Below are 11396 nucleotides of genomic sequence, written 5' to 3' on the forward strand. Positions count from 1 at the left end.
TTACTTGTGAACCTGTTGGTGTCTCAGCAGGTTGGATGACTGAGTGAATCCTTTCCCACACTCAAAGCAGGTGAACGGTCTCTCCCCAGTGTGAACTCGCTGGTGTGAAATAAGATTAGCTGAACGCCTGAACCCAGTCCCACAGTGAGAGCACCTGAAGGGTCTCTCGTCAGTGTGAACAGGTTGATGGGACACCAGGTCCCCGGAACTTTTATAGCACTTCCCACAGTCTGGACATTGAAAAGGTCTCTCCTCACTGTGAACTCTCTGGTGAGTCAACAGATGGGATGAATCAGTGAATCCCTTCCCACATTCTGAACAGGTGAAATGCCTCTCTCCAGTGTGACCATGCTGGTGTCTCAGCAGGATGGATGACTGAGTGAATCCCTTCCCACAGTTGGAACAGATAAATGGCTTCTCCCCAGTGTGAATTCGTTGGTGCACAGTCAGATGAGATGACCGCCTGAACCCAGTCCCACAGTGAGAGCAGCTGAATGGTCTCTCGTCAGTGTGAACACGTTGTTGGGACATCAGTTCCTAGGAACTTTTGTAGTACTTCCAATAGTCCAAGCATTTAAAAGGTCTCTCGTCAGTGTGAACTCGCTGGTGTTTCAGTAGGTAGGATGAACGAATGATTCCCTTCCCACACTCGGAGCAGATGAACGGTCTCTCTGCTGTTTGACTGCACCGATGTCTTTCCATGTAATTTAATCCCTTCCCACAGTCCCCACATTTCCACGGTTTCTCCCTGTTGGGACTGCATTTATGTCCTGCCAGATTAGATGATTGGCTGAAGCCTTGTCCACACACACAACACGTGTATAGTTTCTCCCCACTGTGAACGATGCTTTTTCCTTCCATGTTCAAAATCCGATGATATTCAGACTACGATAAACTGTGCAACTCCATCAGATCCTGATGTGATGTTTGGTTTCAGTTTCCTGACTGAAAATCCTCTCCTTCTAATATCCTGTGGAATTGATTTAAAACGGAAAAAGGGAGTGAGAGAGAACCCACAAAAACACAAAGGCAGGTTGTGAAACTGAGCTGAATGAATCTGGGAATTTGTGGGGCCGGCACGAGGAAAAAGTGACCATGAAAGATGCTGGATTGTCACAAAAACTCAACTGGTTCACTAAGGTCCACCAGAGAAAGGACCTTCTACACAGTCTGTGCCCATAAATTTCAAAATTGTGCCTGAACACTAAGGTCTAGGTCATAGGAGCAGGAGTCGTAACACTGACTCCTGGGGAAATCCACTTTCAACCTTCCTCCATTCTGAAAAATCACTACTCTCTGTTTCCTGTCACTCAGTTAATTTTGTATCCATGTTGCTGCTGCCCATTTTGTTCTATAAGCTATAACTTTGCTCACAAGTCTGTTATGTGGCACTTTATCGAATGCCATTTGGAAGACCATGTACACCACATTAACAGCATTACCCTCATCAACCACACTGTTAACTCTTGAAAAACCTTAAGCAAGTTAGTTTAAAATGATTTTCCCTTAACAAACTTGTGCTGGCTTTCCTGAATTAGCCCACATTTGCTTAAGTGACTATTAATTTTGTCCAGAATTATCACTCCCAAGGTTAAACTGACTGGTCTGGAAGTTGCTGGGCTTATCATTACACCCTTTTTGAACAAAGGTGTATGATTTGCAATTCTCCTGTCCTCTGTCACCACTCATGGGTCCGAAGAAGTTTGGAATAATATGGTCAGTGCGTCCACAATTTCCACTCTGAATTCCCTCAGTATCCTTGGATACATCTCATCCAATCCTGGTGCCTTGTCAACTTTATCAGACAGCCTATATAATACCTTCTCCTTATCAATATTAAACACCACAAGTGTTTGAACTACCTCCTCTTTAACCATGACCTGTGCAGCATCATCTTCTTTGGTAAAGACAGATGCCAAATATTCATTTATACCTCATCCATACCCACTGTCCCAATGGGTAAATCACCTTTTTGTAAATCCCTAATCAGCCCCTTTCTCCTTTTACCGGCCTGTTACTAGGTATCAGCCAGAGAAAGCGTTTTGATTTCCTTCCATGTTAGCTGCCAGTCTCTTCTCATACTCTCTCTTTGCTTCTCTTACTTTCTTTTTCCAATTTCTCTCTGAATCCTCTTTCTTCAGCCTGTCTCTCGGTTGTATTAGCCACCTGATATCTCTGTTAGCAGACTTATTCATCTTCATCTTAATCTCTTCTCTTATTTAGTGAGCTGTGGATATGTTAGCCACACCTTCCTCATTTATAAGAATATGTCATTACTATGTCTGATCTATTTCCTCTTTAAGGCAGCCCATTCCTCAATTACAGTTTCTCCTGCCAACCTTTGATTCCACTTTACTGGGTCAGATCCATTCTCAACCCATTGAAGTTGGCTTTCCCCAGTTAACTATTCTTTCTCCTACAAGTAACCTTTGCCCACAGACAGACAGGCCAACTGTTTACCTTCCAGATTTAAAGGCCGATGATATTCAGGTCCTCACGAATCGAGTGACTCTGCCAGATCTGAATTGATGTTTGATTTGAGTTTCCCATCTGTCAACCCTCCACTTCTAAGATCCAGTATCAGAAATTTACAAAAACACTAACCGTCAGTCCAAGATAGAAATTGAGAAGAGACAAAGATTTCTCTTGGTTTGAGTTTGCTGTGGGTAAATCCTCCCCTTCTAACCCCCTGGAAAAGGAGTTTCCAAAATCCATCCCTGTCAGTCCAGGATAGAAATTCACAATATCCTCTCCTCCTGCTACCTGGACCAGGATGGCCGCGCATGCGCCCTGCTGCACATTGTCCCTGTGAAGATGGCGGTTGTTAACTCGGGCCTGTCTCCGAGAGGAGACGCGGGTCAGTGTTGTCCCCTCTCCATTCGGTGTAACCGCAGGACCGGTAGCTTCTTATTCAAGATTTCAGACCTTCACAGGGTCTTCATGAAGCCTCCCCGCTCACTCCGCCGCCTCCATCCCTCCCCCACTCACCAACTCCTTTTACTCCCCTGTGTTCGCCATTTCTCAGCGTCTTCGACTAGCTCCAGGTACAGATGGTACTGCGCATGCTCCTGTCAGAGATCGCAATGCGCATGTACCAGTCAGTGCCAGCTACTACGCCTGCGCCAGGACCGCCTGTCGTGAGGATAGAGCACATTTTGCCCCCCACTGAATCCTGGGTAAACGTACCGCCATTGAAAGGCCTGCTCTGATAAGATAATTATGTTTTATGATCCGATGATGATTGGCGCCATAGGGCCAATATATAAAATTATTAATATTGATATGGCAACCATAGTGCACGGCCCATCCACCATAGTTCTGTCCTGGGTGTAATTAACAACAGATCAAACCGTGACAGTTAGATCTGAACTCACTGGAGTCTCAGCAGTGGCGCAGACAAGTGACTTTTCTCCCCATATTCTGACGACTGAAACTCTGTCTTGTCAGTTGGAATGTAGCAATTGTGGATCTAATCCTTTGACCTTCTAAAACTGGAGTGTTAGTTGGTGGGCAGTGAGCAAAGGGTTGCACACATGAGGTATCTGAATGGTCTCCCACAGGTATGACTGTGCTGCTGTGTCAGAAAATGGAATAACGAGGTGAATCCATTTCCACATTCAGCTGGTGTGATTTCATGGTGTGATTTTGGAACATAAGTGTTCAGCTCACACTGGGATCTCAAACCCTTCTGAGAATGAGCCATATATTCTCAACCACAGTTAGAGCAAGGTGGTGCTGTAAATCTGAAATAAATAAAAACAAAATAGTGGAATTTTCAGCAGATCTGGCAGTGTCTGTGGAGAGTGAACGATGTATTTAAATTTCAGGGCTGTGACTTTCCATCAGAACTGCACTGCAACAGTGAGCAGACTTGAAAACTTAGCTCTATTTCTCAATTCACAGATTCTTCTGGATGTGCTGAGTATTTCCATGATTTTCTGCTTTTATCTCTGATTGAAGAAGTTGCATATGAATTGTGCATTAGATTTATTGATGACTAATGTATATTTATTCTCAACCATCTACAAGTGGAAAACTCTTCCACTTGTCTACCTTGTCAACCCCTTTCATTATCTTAAAGGCCTTAGTCAGGTCATCCTTCACTTTCTTTTCCAGAGAAAAACTTTTCAATCCGTTAAATCTCTGTGAATTTGACATATTTTCCAATTCTGGCATCGTTCCAGTAAATCTTTTTTGCACCATCCCCAGTGCTTCGCTCCTTCCTATAATATGGAGACAGAACTAATCTGAGCATCAAAGTCACATTGTCCCAAATTCCTGTATGTTGTAAGGATCATTATGGCAATGGGAGAGGGGAATGTGGTTTCGAGCTGTTATTCACCATCCCCTGTTTCAGCCATTCTCCCATAAGCTGAAAATAAGATTAGATGAAATGAGCAGATCTAATGAGCCGCTCTGTGACATTATGAATCAATTACAAAGTTGTCTCTCAGCCTTACAGTGAAGCGGAGGGTATTTTTCATTCTAAATTTGCTAATTATACCATTAAGAATAGCTGTCAGAGAATGACTACATTTCAGCATGGGGCCAGTGTATAGCTCATTTAACATGATTACCCAAGCAGTGAAGAGGTGAATTTATAATTCACATGCACCTTGTTTGTGCATTTCCCAGAATAATAGTTGCACTGAATCTGTTGTTCTCCATCTTGATATGTTCAAGATGGAAATCCATAAATATTTGGGCACTAAGGGATATGGTGATAGGATGGGAAAGTGGAGTTGAGCTGGAAGAACATTTAATGGTGGAGCAGGCTCAAGGGGCCTTTTGGTCCAACCCTGCTCCTATTTCTTGTGTTCTTATCAACATCACTGTGTATCATTTCCATTCAAGCACAGCAGATGCAGCAGCACCCGTCCACCTCCTCCCTTCCCACATTCCAGGGCCCCAAACACTTTCCAAGGGGCACAGTGATTTACTGGTACTTCTTGCTATTCAGTATTGTATATTCACTGACCACAGTGCGGTTTTCTCTACATTGAGGAGATTAAATCCCAGTTGGGTAACTGCTTTGTGGAACCATTGCCTTTCAGTCTCCAAGTGTGTTCCTGAGGTTCTGGTCATTTACCAGTTTATTCTCCACCCACTCCCACTTTGACCTCGGCCTCCTGCACTGTTCCAATGAAGCTCAATGGAAGCTCGAGGAACAGCAGCTCATCTTTCATTGGACACTTTACATCCTTCTGAGCTCAACATTCATTTTGATAATTTCAGATCATAACCACTGCTCCCATTTTTTCTGACAGTAGGTACTGGTAATGGTTCTGCTTTTACCATTTATCTCTCCTCTGGGCCTGCGTTGTTTCTCCACTTGTCCCATTAGTTTATTTCCTTGTCTCATTATCACCCAATGCTGCCTTGCACCATCATCCCCTTTGTCATTTAATCACGAGTTCAGGCTCGGACAAGTGGGAACTTAAGAGATAGTTTGTCCCGGTGGGCTAGTGGAAGGGAGGGAAGCAGCAGAGGCAGCTGATCGGATTGTCTCAATCTTAGTGACAAAGAAGCTCCATGAGCTCCTCGCACTTGTTGCTGGAGGTGAGGATGGAGGAGACAGGGGAGAGGGAGAGCCCTTCAAAAGGAACTAACTTGTGCTAGAAATATCAAAACGACTCAACTGTTCATCACGAAGCTGATTTATTCCAATTTTATACAGAATTTGTAACTGGGCTGGAGTTTATTAACATCAAAAAGGTACTAACTTGTTAAAAATAGTAAAAAGGTTCAACGCATTGTGTTTAACACAATGCTGATTTATTTGACTTTTAACTAAGTGGGCTGGAGTTTATTAGTGTCTACAGAAACACACTATAATGAACATACTTCAGTCCTGAATGTTATTAAGAGCAAAATCCCATCACGACAGTTACTTGTGAACTTGCTGGTGTCTCAGCAGGCTGGATGACTGACTGAATCCCTTCCCACATTCAGAGCAGGTAAATGGCCTCTCTCCAGTGTGAACTCTCTGGTGCAGCAGCAGGTCGGATGACTGACTGAATCCCTTCCCACATTCGGAGCAGGTAAATGGCCTCTCTCCAGTGTGAACTCTCTGGTGTCTTAGCAGGTTGGATGACTGAATGAATCCCTTCCCACACCTGGAACAGGTGAATGGTCTCTCTCCAGTGTGGACTCGCTGGTGTGCGATGAGTTCAGATGATTGTCTGAACCCAGTCCCACAGTGAGAGCACCTGAACGGTCTTTCATCAGCGTGAACACGTTGATGGGACTTTAGTTCCACAGAACTTTTGAAGCACGTCTCACACTGTGGGCATTTAAAAGGTCTCTCATTTGTGTTAACTCGCTGGTGTCCCATGAGGTTGGCTAATTGAGTGAATCCCTTCCCATGCCCAGAGCAAGTGAATGGTCTCTCCCCAGTGTGAGTGCACCAATGAGTTCCCAGTTCCAATGGGGATTTCAATCTCTTCCCACAGTCCCCACATTTCCATGGTTTCTCTCCATTGTGACTGCATTCATGCTCCGTCAGGTCAGATGATCGGCTGAAGCCTCGTCCACACACAGAACACGTGTACGGTGTCTCCCCACTGTGAACGGTGCTTTTTCCTTCCATGTTCAAAATCTGAAGATACTCAGTTTAAGATGAATTAGGCGACTCGATCAGATCCTGATGTGATGTTTGGTTTCAGTTTCCCGACTGCAAAAAAATTCTAATAACCTGTGAAATTGATTTAAAACAGAAAAAGGGAGTGAGAGAGAACCCACAAAAACACAAAGGCACGTTGTGAAATTGAGCTGAATGAATCTGGTAATTTGTGGGGCCGGCACTGGGAAAAAGTGACCATGAAAACTGCTGGATCGTGATAAAAACCCAACTGGTTCACTAATGTCCATCAGGGGAGGGAACCTGCCACCCGGTCTGGGCCAACAAAAGACTCTGGCCTCCATAAGAATATACGAAATAGGAACAAGAGAAGTCCTAACACCCCGTCGAGCCTGCTCCACCATTCAATACAATCGTGGCTGAATTTGGGTTTCAACTCCACTTTCCCACCCACTTCCCATATCCCGCGACTCCCTGAGAGATCGAAAATCTCTCCATCTCAGCCGGAAATATATTCAGTGATGGAGCATCCACAACTCGCTGGGCTGGAGAATTCAATGTGACAGAGAGAGTAAGAGAGAGAGGAGTGGGAGAGACAGAGAGAGAAGGTTACTAAACAAAGCACAGGATGTCAATAAACAGAATTCAAGTGCATGGGATTGGGGTAATATCCTGTTATAGATTGAGAATTGGTGAACAGACAGAAAACAGAGTTGGAATAAATGTCTCATTCTCAGGATGACAGGCAGTTATTTGTGGGATACTGCAAGGATCAGTGCTTGGCCCACAGCCATTCACAAACTATACAAATGATTTGAAGGCACTCATTTAAGCAGCACCTAAATTTTCACATTCTCATCCTTGTTTTCCTCCATGGTTGTGATCATTCCTATCTCTGTAACCTCCTCCAGCCTCACAATACCCCCTGAGATATCTGCTCTTCTCGAATTCGAGAATTACTGATTTTAATAATTCCATCACTGGTTGCCATTCTGTCAGTTTCCAAGACTCTAGAATTGCCTTCCTAAATCTCTCTGCCTCTCTACCTCATTTGCATCCTTTAAAATATTCCTTCAGACCAACCTCTTTGACCAAATTATTGGCCACCTGCCCGAGTATCTCCTTGGTTTCTAACATTTCTGTGAAATGTCTTGGTAAACTATATAACAATAAATGTGTGATATAAACACAAATTGATATTTCTCCAAATCAACAACAACAATGTCCCTTCCTCATCACTGGGTGAATAACCTGTAGCTCCTTACCTAACAGCATTGTGCGAGCACCTTCACCACACGGACTTAATTAGTAATGGGTTGAAAGGTTATGGGGTGAGGGAGGGAAATTGGAGTTGAGGCCAAAATGAGATCAGCCATGATCGTAATGAATGGCGGGGCAGGCTTGAGGGGTTGAATTGCCCACTCCTGCTCCTAGTTCTTATGTTCAAGGATCTATGGACATGCACACCGAGGGTCTGTACTTCCCGGGTCCTACCATTCATCATATACTCCCCTGCCTAGTTAGTCCTCCCGAAATGCATCACCTCACACTTTTTGGGAATAAATTCCATTTTCCAGTGTTCTGCCCATCTGACCAGCCCATCTATATTGTCCTGTAGTCTAAGGGTTTCCTCCTCGCTATTTACCACACTAGTGATTTTTTTGTGTTACCTGTGAACTTACTGATCATACCTCCTACATTCATGTCTACATCATTAATGTCCACTAAAAACAAGAAGGGATCCAGCACCCAACCCTGCAGTATGCCACTGGATACAGGCTTCCAGTCACAAAACCAACCTTTGACCATCACCCTCTGCCTCCTGACACTGAGCTAATTCTGGATCCAATTTGCCAAATTGTCCTGGATCACATGGGCTCTTACCTTCTGGACCTGTCTCCCATGCCAGACCTTGTCAAAAGAGAATTCCATGTGGACTATATCAATTGAACTACCCGCATCTACACACCTCGTCACCTTCTCGAAAAATTCAATCAAATTTGTTAGACATGATCTCTCACTGACAAAGCCATGCTGACTATCCTTGATTAGTTCTTGCCTCTCCACGTGGGGATTAATTCTGTCCCTCAGAACATTTCCAAAGTTTTCCCTACCACTGATGTTGGACTCGCTGGCCTATTAGCTCCCTGGTTTATCCCTACCATTCTTCTTTAATAATGGTACCACATTAGCTGTCCTCTGGTCCTCTGGTACTTCTCTTGTGACCAGAGAGGATTTTAAAATTAATGTCAGGGCCCCTGCAATCTCCTCCCTTGCCTCCCACAGCACCTGGGATACATTTCATCTGGGCCTGGGGATTAATAGACTTTTAAGGCCCAATAAAACCACTAATACCTCCTCCCTCTCAATACTCATTTGTTCAAGTATATCACAGTCCCCTTCCCTGATATCTATATCTACATCATCCTTCTGTATAGTTACTCCAGATGCAAAGTACTCATTTAAAACCTCATCTACATCTTCCAGCTCCTCACACAGATTGCCATTTTGGTCCCTGATGGGCCCTAATCTTTCCCTGGTTATCCTCTTTCCCTGAATATACTTATAAAATGCCTTTGGATTTTAACTTATTTCACCCAGCTGTGTTTTTCATGCCCCCTCTTCGCCTTCCTAATTTCTTTTTTAAGTAACCCCCTGCACTTTCTCTACCCATCAAGTGCTCCTGCTGTTTTGAGCCCTCGGTATGTACCATAAGCTTCCCTTTTCTCCCCCCTTATCTAATCCTGTCAATTCCTCAACATCCTGGTTTCTCTGGACTTGTTGGTCCTTTGTGGGAAAACGTTGGCCCTGCACTCTCACTATTTCCTTTTTGAATGACTCCCACTGCTCTGATGTTGATTTTCCTACAAGTAGCTGCTCCCAGTCCACTTTGGCCAGGTCCTGTCTTATCATATTGAAATTGGTCTTCCCCCAATTCAAAACCCTTATTTTCGATCCATCTTCGTTCTTTTCAATAACTACTTAAATCTTATGGAGTTATGGTCATTATTACTGAACTGCTTCCCCACTGACACTTCTACAACTTGCCCAGCTTTGTTCTCTAAAAGAAGGTCCAGCACCTCTCTTGTAGGACTTTCTATGTGCTGGCTTAAAAATCTCTCCTGGATACATTTGAAGAATTCAGCCCCCTCAAAGTTTTCACACTTGGTCTATCCCAGTTAATATTGGGGAAGTTGAAATCCCCGACTATTATTACTCTATTATTTTGACACTTCTGAGATTTGCCGACATATCTGCCCTTCTATCTCTCCCTGACTGTTTGGGGGTCTATAGTATGCTCCCAACAATGTGATTGCCCCCTTTTTGTTTTTAGGTTCTACCTATACAGCCTGATTTAACAGCAGCTCACACTTACACTGAAGATGTTCAAGGTAAAATATTGTCTTTCCCTTTTACCATATTCCAGTGCCGTGCCAGGGTATACAATTCCGTTCGCATAGATTTAAGCAAAAAGAAATTCTAAGATACCGCAAGATTCCCCACACCTTTTAAAGCACTTCTCACACTCTGATCATTTAAAAGGCCTCTTGTCAGTGTGAATGTGGTGTCCCAGGTGGGATGATGTCCTGAAGCTCTTACCACACTGTGAGCAACTGAACAGCCTCTCGCCAGTGTTAATTCAATGTGTTTCAGCAGGTCAGTCCAAAGAGACAAACATTTCTCTTGGTTTGAGTTTGCTGTGTGTAAATCCTCCCCTTCTAACATCCTGTAAAAGGATTTTCCAAACACTCAGTATAAACACGGCTCCGGGAGTTTCTAATCCGGGTTTGGAGTCCTACAGCGGGTGTGTGTGAACCCTCCCAGTCCACCCTCCGGCTCCATTCCTCTCCTGCACTCGGCCCTTTCTCACCCGCTGGACTTTAAATTCCACCGCAACAAAAACAAAAATACCTGGAAAAACTCAGCAGGTCTGACAGCATCTGCTGAGAGGAACACAGTTAACGTCTCGAGTCCATATGACCCTTCAACAGAACTATGTAAAAATAGAAGAGGTGAAATATAAGCTGGTTTAAGGGGAATGGGACAAGTAGAGCTGGATAGAGGGCCAGTGACAGGTGGAGATAACCAAAAGATGTCACAGACAAAAGAACAAAGTGGTGTTGAAGGTGGTGATATTATCTAAGGAATGTGCTAATTAAGGGTAGAAAGCAGGACGAGCAAGGTACAGAGAGCCCTAGTGGGGGTGGGGTGAGGGATTGAAATAGGCTAAAAGGTAGAGATAAAACAATGGATGGAAATACATTTAAAAATAATGGAAATAGGTGGGAAAAGAAAAATCTATATAAATTATTGGGGGAAAAAATCCACCCCCTTCGTCCCGGTCCCCCGCTCACACTGCGCATGCTCCACTTCCAGCATGCTCCGCCCCTCTCACTCCGATTGACTGGAGGACCAGCTGCTCCCGCTCGGTCATCCAACCCCGCCCATGCTTCCTATTGGTCCGGAGCTGCCGCCAATCATTTGGAGTCGGAACATGCGCAGTCCGTGGGGACAGACGGCAAGTGAGCTCGAGCAACCGGTTAAAATGCGGGTTTCACAAAGACCGAGTGCAGATGCAGAACGGCTGAACAGAGATAAGGCTAACGGGTGAATTTGGAAGCTTCATAAACTCACGGTGTCGGCCCCAAACCCTCAATCAGGAGCCACCGGTCCCGGGTTTGCTCGGAGCTGCGTGAAAAATGCACGAGTTATCGGCCGCCGTTTTTATAGGGGCAATGTGGAGATTGGCGCATGCGCGGCCGCTATCTTGATGGGTCGATGTGCTACAGGGCGCATGCGCGGCCGCCATCCTCAC

The 11396-nt window shown here is 44.6% G+C and overlaps 1 protein-coding gene across 1 annotated transcript; it reads right to left on the bottom strand.

The window, feature by feature from the left end:
• Nucleotides 1-7571, bottom strand: LOC144673305 (uncharacterized). Its single transcript, XM_078535214.1, has 4 exons — nt 7503-7571; nt 5892-6283; nt 601-835; nt 1-537 (listed from the first exon to the last, which is right to left on the bottom strand). The coding sequence occupies exons 1-4, from the start codon at nt 7569-7571 to the stop codon at nt 1-3; spliced, it is 1233 nt and encodes a 410-aa protein (XP_078391340.1).
• Between the last annotated feature and the right edge of the window lie 3825 nt (nt 7572-11396).

This window comes from Cetorhinus maximus, unplaced genomic scaffold (genome assembly GCF_964194155.1).
Source record: "Cetorhinus maximus unplaced genomic scaffold, sCetMax3.hap1.1 HAP1_SCAFFOLD_330, whole genome shotgun sequence".
Classification (NCBI taxonomy): Eukaryota; Metazoa; Chordata; class Chondrichthyes; order Lamniformes; family Cetorhinidae; genus Cetorhinus; species Cetorhinus maximus.